General features: G+C 41.8%; 1 protein-coding gene across 3 annotated transcripts in view; it reads left to right on the top strand.

The window, feature by feature from the left end:
• The first annotated feature begins 2,313 nt into the window (after positions 1 to 2,313).
• KIDINS220 (kinase D interacting substrate 220) overlaps positions 2,314 to 13,258 on the top strand; it is a 76,035-nt gene continuing 65,090 nt past the window's right edge. For 2 of the 3 annotated variants that reach the window (XM_030490962.1, XM_030490964.1), the window contains exons 1-2: positions 2,330 to 2,462; positions 10,374 to 10,521. In XM_030490962.1, the coding sequence (XP_030346822.1) occupies positions 10,408 to 10,521 (114 nt within the window). In that variant the 5' untranslated portion in view covers positions 2,330 to 2,462; positions 10,374 to 10,407. Of the gene's footprint in view, positions 2,463 to 10,373; positions 10,522 to 13,258 lie in introns of all 3 variants that reach the window. The other variant, XM_030490963.2, reaches the window with a different exon arrangement.

Raw genomic sequence — 13,258 nt, 5'->3', positions numbered from 1 at the left:
TGTGTGTGTGGGGGTGTTTCGGTGTGGGTTTTTTTTTTTGTTTGTTTTTTTTGTTTTGGGCATTTGGGTTGGGTTTTGGTGTTTGGTTGGTTTTTTGTGGTTTTTTTGAGTCTTGCTAAATTTTATCCAGGATTTTTGGCCCTCCAGAGGTCCTTTCCAACCTCAATCATTCTGGGATTCTGTGAAATCCTGCAGGAGGTGGAAAAGCTGAAAAAAGAAAATGGCTTGGAAGAAAATGTTATATTTTGTCAGTTTATATACTCTACTGCAGCAGTTTACAAACATCAACAGTTATTACCTTTCTAAAAAGCATCATAAAAAAATGTAATTCTATACTTTATAGACTTACAGCTAAGTGTGACTTAAACTGTATTAATTATATTAATTATATGACAGAAGGTTTTGGGGACAACTGTTAAGAGATTGTTTATATGCCTTATCATAACAAAAAAAGTATTTGATGAGAAGTAGCCTGCTTTGTGTGAAAATAGATTCATTTCAACCCTTCAGTGGGACCATGTTTCATTGTCTATGTGAAATAATCACTAGTGGGCAAAGTGTTGTTCCTAATGTGAGCGTAGGGTATGAGTAGAAGAGCAAAAGGGTGTCAGGAGTTGGACTGATCTATAGCAAAAGGGGAAGAAAGCTAAGACCTGTACAGAGAACTCTGCCTTCTCGGCCTCCTATTCCTGATGTGCGCACAGTTCCTTGGTACACTGGAGGGAAGGAGCTACTGTCTCTGCCTGATATGTTTGTAGTTGTGTGGTCAGAACACAGCTAACACCTGGTGAGTGGAAATGCTATGGTACTGGAATATGGATTTAGGCGTTGAGGAGATCCTGAAGTGAATGATTAACATACATTTTTAGTATGAACTCTGGGGGAAAAAAAAAAAAAAGTAATATTTTGAAAATGTTAAGAGGCTAGCATAAGGAGTCTTATCAGACTGTAGTTTCTATTACATACATAAGATTATACAGATGCTTGACACATCAGGACCTCAGCCTTTTGTAGTGGCCCTTAGGTAGCACACAGTGAGCACTTCAGCCCAGCAGTAACTGCAGGGATTCATTCATCTTCCATTGTTCAGGTTGCATTTCTGTTGTGTAAATAACAATGTGCTTTTTGTCCTTAATTTCTCCTAGGTTTTTTAGCTGAGCCGGTGTTTTAGTGCCAGATCTAAGTGGATCTAGCTTTGATTTCCACAGCTTGCTCTTTTGCCCTGTGTTAACAACTTTTGTGCATGTAAAGAAGTCATTTATTTAGGTGCAAGAATTTCTTCAGGCAATAGGAGAAATCATGTTTTAGAAAGTCAGCAAAGGGACTTACAGCACACTTTCTATTTGTGAGTATTTGGGATATACAGGAAGCACTGTCAGGTGTTTCTTTAAGAAGCTAACAGTCATGGCTTTTTAGAGAGATGGAAGATCTCGGTGGTGTAAAGATTTTAAATCAATGCTTTGACCCTTGGGAATCAGTTACCTTTAGAAATAAGCAGCAGTATGGGGGCTGTGCTCCCTTCCCTTGCTGGTTTGTTGCCATCCCAGGTTTAAGCTAGATTCTGCGATCTCTGCGGGAGATATTATTGTTGTATTCATTAGAGGTCATCTCTCATCCAGTTGTCCAAATGAGTTAAAGATGGATCGTTACGGATTTGGACGGTGCTGAAGCTGGAACTGACCTTTTGCAGTCACTGGGTGAATTTTATCACAGAAAGTACAGATTGAAGACTCCTAGACCACGCTGGAGATGGCATCAGAAGGCTGCCGCCACACCCGCCGCTGCGCTGTGAGGTGAGCTGTCAAAATGCTCGCGAAGCTGCTCAGGCATTTGGGCTGTGGGGGAGGTCGGGGAGAAGCTAGTGCATCTCAAGGTTTGGGGGGTGCTGAGGTGCGGTACTTCCCTCCCCCTCCATGTTTACCAAGGCAGCCCTCACCTTCAATTTGCAAATCACGCTTTCGCTGGCATTTCCCCCCTCCCTTTTCTTTCAGAGAGCAGCCCGGGGGCGAACGCTAAGGCACCGTTCTCCAGGTACTCTCCCGGCGGTGCCAGCTCTCGTCAGCCTCTTCCCGCCCTCACCGCTGCCGGGGCGGCGGGGACGCGGCGGAGCGCGGTGACTCACAGCCGCAGGGCTCCCGGGCAGGGTTTTATTGGGTGCCGTTATTAGCCGGTTACACAGGGTTATTAGCGCAGCAGCCCTGCGGGCTGCTCAACGCGAGCCTTCCGGGCTGACCCGCGGGCACGGCGCTAACAGGACCCCGGCAGCGGCCGCCGCCCGCCCTCAGGGTAGTGCCGCCCCCCAGCCCACGTGACTCGCGCGGAGTGGGGAGGAGGGCAGAGGGAGGTAAGATGGCTGCCGCTGCCGGGGGGAAGTGAGGAGTCGTCGGCGCCGTTGCCTCCTCCTTAGTCTCCGGCTGGTCGCGGGGAGCCGTCCGCGGGGGCCGAGTCCCTTCGGCTGTGGGGTGAGTGGCGAGAGGAAGATGGGGAGCGCGGACAGCGCGGGCGGGGCGCGGAAGGACAGGGGAAGGGCACGGGGGAGGGGGCTCACCGCTGCCAAACAAAGGCCGCCGCGGGCCCCTCCTCACGGCCGCGCCCGGCCCGGTGTCGCTGCGGGAGGGGGATGACCGCAGTCCTCCTGCGGTTGCGGAGGACTGGCGGGCCTGGCCCGCTCCCGCCCCGGACCCGGCGGGCCCGGGAGCAGCGGCGGTGCCCGGGCCGTTCCGGCCGGGCCAGCCACTGGGGCTCCGGCGGCGAGGTGTGTGGCGGCGGACAGGGCCCTCTCTTGTGGATGGCGGAGACGGCTTACCGGAGATAAAACGGCCCGTGGGGTGCCGCAGGCACGGCCGGCTGGCGCTGTCAGTACCGTCCCCGGCGGTGGGGGAGCCTCTTGTATCGTTTTCCTCTCCTTTTGTTGACTCGGAAAGGTAGATGCGAGCTCGACCTGTCAGGAAGGTTTGGCATCTAATTTCCAAGGTAAAGAATCACGGGATGGTTGAGATAGGGAGGGACGTCCGGAGGTCGTCTGGTCCAACCCGCCTGCTTAAGCAGGGCCACCAAGAGCAGGTTGCCCAGGACTGTGTCCAGATGGCTTTTGTGTATCTCCAAGGATGGAGGCTCCACAATCTCCCTGGGCAGCCTGTGCCGGTGCTGGTTCACCCTCACAGTGAAAAAGTGTTTCCTGGTGTTCAAACAGGACCTTCAGTGTTTTGTTTTGCTTTGTTCCCGTTGGCTCTGGTTCTGCTGCTGGGAACCACTGAGGAAGTTGAGCAGCAAAATCTCTTTAAGGGTAGGGCTTTGCCACTTTTCATATATGCCTAAAAATTGGCTGGGAAAAGTGATTTCCCATATATGCTTTGCGCAAAGGATTGATGGGGGGAATAATAGAGTAGTATGTCTTTTGCTGGAAAAGCGTTTGAATCATGGGATTAATTATCCCTCCCCCTCCCCCAATGAAATAGTAAAGAAATGGAAAGCTAAAATGGAAGTTTTTTATCATATCACAATGTGTAAGAAAACCCGCGTATTTGTGCATTGGATAGGCATTTATTCTTTATTCTGCAGTGGTGGTGATTTAAAACAAGTTGGTGGTTAAAAAGTTCAAATTACTTGAAACCTTGTGCAACCACAGCTTATGAAATGTGGCCATATTCGTTTAAAAATTTTTTAACAGGAATATCTACATCACATAACTGACTTTTTCCTTAGGTGAAAATACTCTCACAGTTGGATTTTTGCCACAGAACTTGCCTGCGACTTAACAAACCCTTGATTTTACGATGAGAAACGTGTTGGCTTTATGAGACTATGTAAGATGATGGTGTGGAATTCCTTGCGCTTGTGTCTGTTTTATATGGGCTTTGCCAGAATTGATTTATATTGGTTGGTGGAATTTTTTAAAGAACTTAATATTGGTACCTGTTTGTGTTTATTTTCTTTTACTTGAACTATTTAAAACCTGAAATAGTGTTTCGTAGGACTAAGCATTTTGTACAGGAATTGAATTTTCTCTCAGAATTCAGCTGTTTTTAGCAATACCTTATTGTTCATTGTCCATATTTGAGTTCTGTCTTAAAAGTAGACTAGTTTCTCTGATCAGGTTTAAATCCCATTGTCAGATACTTCATAAACCCTTTCTTTTAACAGATGTTTTAAACCAGGATAGAACATAGCCATATCTGATAGTTGCTATCAGATGAAAATGGTGACTTGTTATTTAAATATGTATTTGTGTCTTTCCAGTTTTTTGGATGTAATCCCTAGTCTTGATTATTTTATGTACCAAAAAAAACCCCTCCCCAAATAACAATTAGAAATCCAAAACAACAGTATTTGGAAGTGGCCGTTGTCTTGAGTGCATAAGGTGGAAAAGAATGACTTGTGTATCTTAATTTTCCTGTATTTTTTAGTGTGTACTGTGCTAATGGTTCCAACCATCGGTCCTCCTTTTTTTGCAAACGTTTTTTAGTTCTAGAGGCTATGGGCTTCAGAACAAGAATGAGTGTGTCTCTATTTTTAGTTATTTCTTTGTGTCTTTTTGTATTTTCCAAATATACTATTTGTTCTCTGATACAAAATAACAAATGTAGAATTTATTACAATGCTTCCCATCTGGATAACAAATGTGGCTGAGAGAAGTAGAATCAGTGTTCCCAGATAAATAAGGAAAAGCTGAAAATCAGCATAAGGTCATTAGTCATAATGGAAATTCAGGCCTTGGAGAGGAGGTGTGGGTGTAGGCTGCTTGTGGAAACTTGGAGTTATTCCTTTCTGCCTCTGAATCATAGAATAGGACCTTAGGAAAGGATCTTAAGATCACCTAGTTCCAATCCCCCTCACACTGGACCTCACCCTAGACCATGTGGCCCAAGGCTCTGTACAACCTGGCCTTGAATACTGCCAGGGATGGAGCATTTGCCACTTCTTTGGGCAACCTGTTCCAGTGCCAGAAATTAATATTTTAGAGCCTCATTTCAATTGTTTTGAAAATCTGTTCTTTGAACAGAATCCTGCTTGACTCAGTCCCTATAGAAAGAACAGTTAAAAATATTTACAGCTTCATGTGATGCCTGACTTGTGTTCTCTTAATGTTTATGAAGTATGTCCATTTAGCAAGTGATTACAGCAAGGTGTCATAAAGGGTGGGTAATGCTTGTATTAGCAAGATTCTTTGCAGTGTGAGTAAAGGTGATGTTCCAACATGTTTTTTGTTTTTAAATGCCATCATAAAGTATAAAAGTGTAAGCATATGAAACTGATTGATGTTAGTGTTTTATAATACAGTTTATATGTACAATTCTTCTGCATTCTACGGTTCTTTAAATTCTGATTTGGAAAGATGACATTTCCAGTTCCTAAGGGCAAAATACTGCATGTTTCTGTATCTGATTTGTACATGCCCAGATTTCAGCAGCACTGTAATTATTTCCTTTTACGGTTAACTGAAAGATCTGTCACAGTATCGCATGTTGGGAAGGTTTTATATCTGGAAATAGAAACATGTTGAAAAGAAAGTGGCAATTTTTCTTATCAGATGATAAAAAGTATAAATTTCATGTCAGTCACTATTACCTATTGAAAATGAACCAAGAAAAAAGGTCTTCTCAATAACGCTAGTGTTTGACCAGTTTTGATATTTATTCATAAATGATCACAGCTCACTTAAAAATATAGTGGACAGGGCTATGAAAAAGATGGTGAATTGGGAAAACAGTGTGTAGTAATTAATACTGGTATAAGATTCTGAGAGTACATTAAATATCTTCAGATCTGAGTTATCAGGGCCTCTGCAAGTCAGTATTCGTGCAGTTGAGAGAGTTTTTGTAAATCAGCAAATTTTTGCAGTCTTTCCAAAACAGTGATAACGTGTGCTTCAGCTCAGGATGAGAGCCTTACACAAACAGGTTAATCCTTGTGCAAGTATTACCTTCACCTGAGCATTTGTGCTCTTAATATGTCTTTTCACAGTTCTTAGTGTGGTGTTAGTCTTATAAAATACCAAAATTTGCTGCCTCAGGACATTGTGAGATTTCCAAGCCTTAAAGTTTGGACTGTGAATGAAGAGCTGGGAATCAGCTTGCTTTGGTAGGAGGAAAAAACAGCAACCCTTTTTGGAAAGGGCATCAGTTTCCAAATGGGCTCCTGGTTTTAATTGGAAGTTTTGTTATAGGTTGTGAAAATACTTCTGCCATGTCAAAGAACCAAGTTAATTGAGCAGTTAAGGACTGTATATGTATTGGATGCTCTTGAATGGGACTGGTTTTGCACTAGATTTGTAAAATTGGGCAGAGATGAAGTTCTCATCCTTTATTTTGGTAAAGGGTAAGTTATTGGGTTGTTGTTTGGTTTTGTGTGGTTTTGTTTGTTTGTTGTTGGTCTAGGGTTGTCTATTTTGAAAAGTGTACGAGTACATATTTCAGGAGTTTTTTCCATTGGAGGGGCCAGAATAGTTATTTATCTAGCTAGAGAATGTAGCTCAGAGTCTTGTTTCGAATCATTTATAGCAATTTAAAAGAAATCTTAAGCATTGGAAGAAATCACACCTTAGTGTCCAGCACCCATATGAAGTACAGTGCTTAATTTTCATAACATAACAACATAAATCCTATTTAATAAAAAAAGAGGACTGTGGCTATGCTCAATTTATATTGGCTTACTGTCATAAGTGAAAATATTGTGAACAAACTTCAGCCTGATTTTAGGCATGTAAAGGGTTACAAGGATGCCAGAGAGGGACTCTTCATCAGGTACTGTGGTGATAGGACAAGGAGTAATGGGTTCAAGCTTAAACAGGGGAAGTTCAGGTTAGATGTAAGGAAGAAGTTCTTTACTGTGAGAGTGGTGAGGCACTGGAACAGGTTGCCCAAAGAAGTGGTAAATGTTCCATCCTGGCAGTGTTCAAGGCCAGGTTGGACAGAGCCTTGGGTGACATGGTCTAGGGTGAAGCTCCCTGCCCATGGCAGGGGGGTTGGAACTGGATGATCTTAAGGTCCTTTCCAACCCAAACCATTCTGTGATTCTGTGAGTCTTGGGGAGAAATAATAAGTAAAACTTCCAAACAACATGAACCTTTTTTACATATATTTATTCACAGGGTGGTGGCTTTTTGTTCTGTTTTGGTTTGTTTTTTAGCTTATGGAGTGGAGGGAGGTACTTTCCCCCCCCCCCCCCCCCCCTTTTTTCCCTGTGTTTTGTTTTGGGTTTTTTTTTTTTTGTTGTTGTTGTTGTTGTTGTTGTTGTTGTTGTTGGTTTTTTTTTTCCCACTGGTTTACGTAAGGATGAGAAGAATACTGAGGCATCGATTAATTTGGTGAATTTAGGTTGCATTTTAAATGGAAATTTATGTTGCTGTCTCCCTAACCAGTGCCTTCCTAAAGCCTTCCAGTGATGTTAATTTTTTGGATGCTTTTAAGAAGCTTGCCTGAAAAGTGGCAAATGAAAGCATGAGGATATAAAATTTAAAAATTATTATATTTGATTTTGCTGTGCTTGTTTTTGTAAAATAAGACTTATTAATTTGAAGAAGGAGTTATTATGTGACAGTGAGGCATAGGGGACAAAAACTATTAATGTACTTGTAGGTGGTTCACCCCTACAAAGCTTTTGTCATTTTAAAAAAGGTAATATTAACATTGAGCTTGTAAATACAGCTCTAGGTGTGTTCTTTAGCATCAGGTGTTTTGCTGTTAGTCAAAGGTTTAAGTTGCCTCTAAGGATTCAGATCTACACTGAGGCAGAAGTTGCGCTGTCTTAATAACTGGCAGTTCGAGCAGTAAGTAAGTTCTGAAGCAGGATACTTATCTACAGTGCAGCAAGGCTGCCTTTGCCTCTTTAATACATGGCAGTAGGGAGCATCAAGGGAAAAATCTTACTTTGAAGAAGCAACACTGAATATATTTTTCCTTTTCACACTAGCTAAGAATTAATTGATAGCAACTACAGAGTATTAACTCAGTGAGACATTGTAGTCATGTTTTGCTGATGTTTTTTAATGTGGTTTCCAATTTAATATTTAGTATGGAAAATAGCAAGAGGATTTAAGGTACAGCTACAAAAGAGAAGCTGGAACACTGCACAGGGGAATCAGAAAATGTCTATGGTAGCAGTGGAGCTAGTGGCAAAGTCACGTTTTATGAATTTCTGTCAAAATATGTACAAAATGATGGAATTCAGGAGCCTGCACATAAACAACATCATTTTAGGTGCCCAAGAATACGCAAGACATCTGCATAGGGCTGTAAAATACTGGCGCAAGCCATGAGGGAGGCAGGCTGTTTTGGACTGGCATCTGGGTGCCACGCAAGATGCTGATTTCTCTGGTATTTTTGTATCTGAAACGGCAGTAGGAGCGTGTATGTGGGCACTGAGTCACTACAGTCATTGCTTCTTTTCAACCTTCCATTTTTGATGTGGTTTAGTTGGTGGTTTTTTAGGTTTGCAACCTGTCAATTAGCTCTTCCTCCTACTGAAAAAATAAAGACAATTATATGACACCATTGTTGTATTGCTCACCCCACTTTGTGTGATGGTACTTTAACTGCATGGTGAATGTGACAGACATTTTGTGTTCTTAGTTTATTTATAACTTTTTTGTGGGAGAGAGCTGGCTATTTGTGTAGTGCCCAGTATAAGTGTTGCTGGGCTTTGTATGGCAAATCTACATTATTATTATTTTTTTTTTAACTGATTTTAGGTTTGAATTTTAAATAATGTCTGAATGATAAGATTTGATTTGTGTATTTTTACATGGTAGGTAGACATTTGGTGTATGGAAAGTTCAGATGCCTAAATCCTTTTTGGAATTTGTCCCTTAAACTACAACCTGCATTTTAAGGCCAAATTTAACAGTGGAAGTCACAGTTATTCCTTTTCTTCTCTTCTCCTTCTCATGTTTTTCTGCTTGCAGATCTAAAATGTACATAGTTTATAGTTTCTTTTGTCACTAGGCACTCGTGTGTGCCTAAAGTTATATGTGTACCCAGAGCTGCCAGCATCTTAACTAACCTGGGCATGTTGGCTTCTTTGCTGGCACGTTTATGAACAAGACATTTTTATGTGTGGGTCATCTGATGGCTGTGGTGCTATAGAAGTGTTCAAGGCCAGGTTGGATGGGGCTTTGAGCAACCTGGTCTAATGGAAGGTGTCCCTGCTCATGGTGGTGGGGGCTGGAAATAGATGATCTTTAAGGTCCCCTCCAGCCCAAGCCGTTTTATGATTCTGTGATAGGTGAGCTCAGGTTGTGTCTAACATACCCTGACAATAGTGTCTTTGTCTCTATATACTCACTTGCTAAAGGAGAAAAGGTGGTGGAGATAGGTTGTTTGTTAAAAATATCTAAATTTAAGTTAACTTCTCCGTGTTAAGCATCGTGAGCTTCCTGCTGGCTTCCTCTTGTCTCTTTTGGGTTAATGTTGGGAGTGCGCAAGAATTCACTGGCTGCTTTTATGTGAGAATAAAGATTAGAACCTTTGCGTGGGAAAGCCACTGGTCTTTGGCTTCTTCCTGGTGAAGAGTAGCCCATCCAGTGGGCTTTAGCCACCGGGAGAAAGGTGGTAGGAGATAGGTGGAGTCCTGTGTGTAGCCACGCAACTTGTTCTGCGTCCACTAAAACTTAATTTAGGTGGAGTGCATAATTCAGCTTCTGGAGCCATATGTATATGAATTTGGTGCAACAATACTTCTGGTTCTCTGAACTTACTAGCCCACAGCCTTTTATGAAGTCTTAAATGGTTCTTAGTGGTCTGCCTTAACCAAGAAAAAACTTTCCTGTCTTACATACTAGAGGTTAAAATTATAAAACAAGTCAACAGCAGCTATGTTAATTTTGACTGGCAAGTTAACACTGTGCCATCACATGTAGGCATGTCTGGGTAAAGTTGGTGATAACTGATTTAATAAATGGTGTTTCTCAGAGTTCCATATGGCTGCAAGTTAGATATTTCATTATATTTCATAGTGCTGAATATTCTCAATGTTATTCTTATGTGCAAAAGGGGTAAGGGTTATATTGTAAATAACTAGCATATATATAAAGTATGTAACATATACGGATATTCCTATAGTGTTATATATGCAGAAAACATTATGCAAATGAAAGACTACTGTGCATTCCATTCAAAACGCTTATTTGGAGAATATCTAAAAATCAGAATAATTTCTGTAATTTTCTAAGAACTGGAAAGATTCAGCAATTGACTTTTCATTGAGATGTAGTGCATTTCAGTTCACATTTCTCCACAGTGTTCTCTTAAGGGAGAATGGCGGGTGTTCCTACCCAGCCAATAACTTATGGGCATGTACAATTCATGCTTCCTAATGTCAGAGTTAACTCGCAGCCTTTACTTACGCTTGCCTTTTTTCTCCTTTCCTAAATACAGATAAGCTTTTTTACAGAAGTATTTTAAATACTGCATGAAGATGGCAAGTCTGATGAGTCAGAGCCTGTTGACCTATGTAGAAGAAGGAAATGTCCCTGCTCTGAAAGCGCTTCTGGAGAAGTGCAGGGATGTGGATGAGAGAAATGAGGTAAGACCATTTTTTGAAAGGGTGGTTTCATATTGCAACTTTTAGTTACAAAATGAATTAGTGGGATCACACTGGTCTCTTAAGATGTGAATTCCAGTTTTATTTTCAAGTGATTGCTAATCTTTGCATAGACTGAACACCGTGTTCAAGCTCTGTCAGCACCTCAGCATCTTTCATTGTATTGTTTTTCTGAGTTGTCTTCTGAGCTGGAAAATGTGGCTCCATGCTTACTTTGTAAGTGGAGATTATATGTGTATTTCTGTGCCTAGGAACTGTTTCTTAGTTCACAGATCTAGCTGCATGTACTTTCTTGCTCTGCCCATTTTGGGGTGAAACTTGTGATGATTACAACTTTTTCCCACATCCTGGTTTCCAGGCAAGAGAAGCTGTTATACAGTCCAAGTAGGAGTATATATTGGAATTCATTCCAGCCAGATGCTCATCTGGATGAAAAGATATGTATCTAGAAAGTAAGTCTAGATGTAACCAGGAGGATTAAATGACTTTACCAGGATTACACAGGAGGTCTTGATACACAGTAGGGAGTTTAAATGTGGATTATTTGGAATCCTGAGGTAGAGCAGTAATTGTTAGCTTCTGCTTTGTCATCTGATTTAGTCTGTTTTGGGCATACCACCACCAGCAATTTAAGTGAATGAGCTGTAGTTTCATTTATACTGCACTCAAGATTCCTGAGAGGAATCTTGGGAGGTTTGATTCATGCAAATGTCTGTTGCTAGTGACTGTTTACATTGTTTTGCATGATGTTTAAAGTTCAGGTTATCTTGATATGTGTATTTACAATTAAGTTTAGATGTTTTGACTATTTTATCTTCTGTAGTAGATTTTCTGGTTTGTAAGTGTCTGGACTTTTCTTTCATCTGGATGTAGAGCTTATATCATTAATTTTCATTTTAGTTCTGATTTCCTAAATAATGTTGTAGAAGTGGACCCTTGTCAATTTAGGTGGCATATTCTGAAAATCAGATTTATAGAAGAATTCAGGGTAGAAAGGACCTCTGGAGATCAGTGGGTTCAGTCTCCTCCTGATTGCAGGACTAGCTTCATTGGTGCATCAGGTTGCTCAGGGACTTAACAAGCAAAATTTGAAAGTCCTCAAAAGGATGGAGAACCTGCAGCCTCTCTGGGCAATACTCCGGTGCTTAACCGCTCTTTGTTTAAAAACATTTTCCTTATGTTTTATTGGAATACCCTTTGCTGCATCTTGTGACTGCTGCTTCTTGTTTTCTTGTATATCTCTGAGAAGAATCTGCCTTTGTCTTCTAAGATTCTCCTTCTTTCCAGGTAGTCCGAGACTGATATTGATGCCCCTTACTCTTTTGCTTTCCAGACTGAACAAATCGAGCTCTCACTTCCTGCTTGCATGTCTTGTACTCCAGCCTCTCAACCATCTGAGTGACACCATTGCTGGACTCTGCAGATCTCTCTGTTGTTGGGAGTCTCTCTACTGGGACACCTAAATGGTGGATTCAGCCTCACCAGTGTTGAGTAGAGGGCTAGCTGTGCTGTTGTTAGTGCAGCCCAGGATTTGATTTGCCTTTGTTGCTGCAGGGGCTCACTGCTGATTCATGGCCCTCTTGTCCATCGGGGCCTCATGCCTGTTTCTGCAGTGCGACTCCCCAGGCAGGCAGTCCCTAGCCAGTACTGCTGCATGGGGTCAGTCTGGTCCAGTCTCTGCATTTGCCTTTGTTGAACTGCAGGAGGGTTGTCAGCCCAGTTCTCCAGCACGTTGAATTTCCCCTGAACGCATCCCTGCTCTCTGGCCAGTCAGCTGCTCATCATAGCTTGGGGTGGTCTGTAAACTTGCTTAGAGCACTTTCTGTCTCATGATTCTGGGTATTGATGAAGATGTTACAGTGTTAGCCCCAAATCAAGCTCTCCCAACTGGGCAGTAGTTACTGTCAACAGCTGACCATTAGCCATTGAGTCTGACAGTGCAGGCAGACTTTTTACTCACCTTGTAGTGTGTGGAAGACTGCCTTTCCAATTAATCTCTTTTTTTAAAGTAAGTCTTGGAAAATGCATGTTCTGTTGCATTATTTTTTTTAAACCTGTGTAAGATGGAGAGAATATTTTTGGAAAGAAATTGAATGCTGTATATTACTTGAAACCAAAACGCATCATGCAAATGTGAAATCAATGTGCAGAATTTAGCCTTATTGTAGTTACTAGATCTAGTTTCACTTAAGACACTTTGCTTTCATTGTCGGCACATTCATTTCGTGCTGTGTACATGCGTATGCTGAGGAGTTTATAATGGGGGGATTTTTCCGTTTCGGAGCAGACACATGAACCTCACCAGCTGGAAAGCAGTCTGTCTGAGAAGAGGAATAGTCTGTTCCCTCTGCTGGTAGTTTGTCTTGATTGACAACATGGCCAAAATCAGACAGATAGACTGTGTTGACTTTATCAACAGTCTCACTGTTTTCACCTTCTTTTCTGAATTTTTCTTCTCTTCTTGATGGGACTAAGTGCACTCGTGGGTTTCAGTAACTGCCTTTTTTGCAGAGATCATTTCCCTGATACCTTTTTTTTTTTCCCAGTCCTCTGATACATTGCATTGGAGACATGTATGGTTTGCATCAGTTTTAAACCTGGGTTAGGAACAGACTGTTCGTACATTTTAATGATAGGAGTATTGTTCAAGTGCTAGCTCTTCATTGGAATTCAGTGGCATTGACTGCAATTCTGTTTCCAGTTTTGGACCTGCCAAAAC

Source organism: Strigops habroptila, chromosome 6 (assembly GCF_004027225.2).
Source record: "Strigops habroptila isolate Jane chromosome 6, bStrHab1.2.pri, whole genome shotgun sequence".
In the NCBI taxonomy this organism is placed as follows: domain Eukaryota; kingdom Metazoa; phylum Chordata; class Aves; order Psittaciformes; family Psittacidae; genus Strigops; species Strigops habroptila.
Note: the sequence above shows the minus strand (reverse complement) of the source record. Positions and strands in the feature narration are given on the sequence as shown.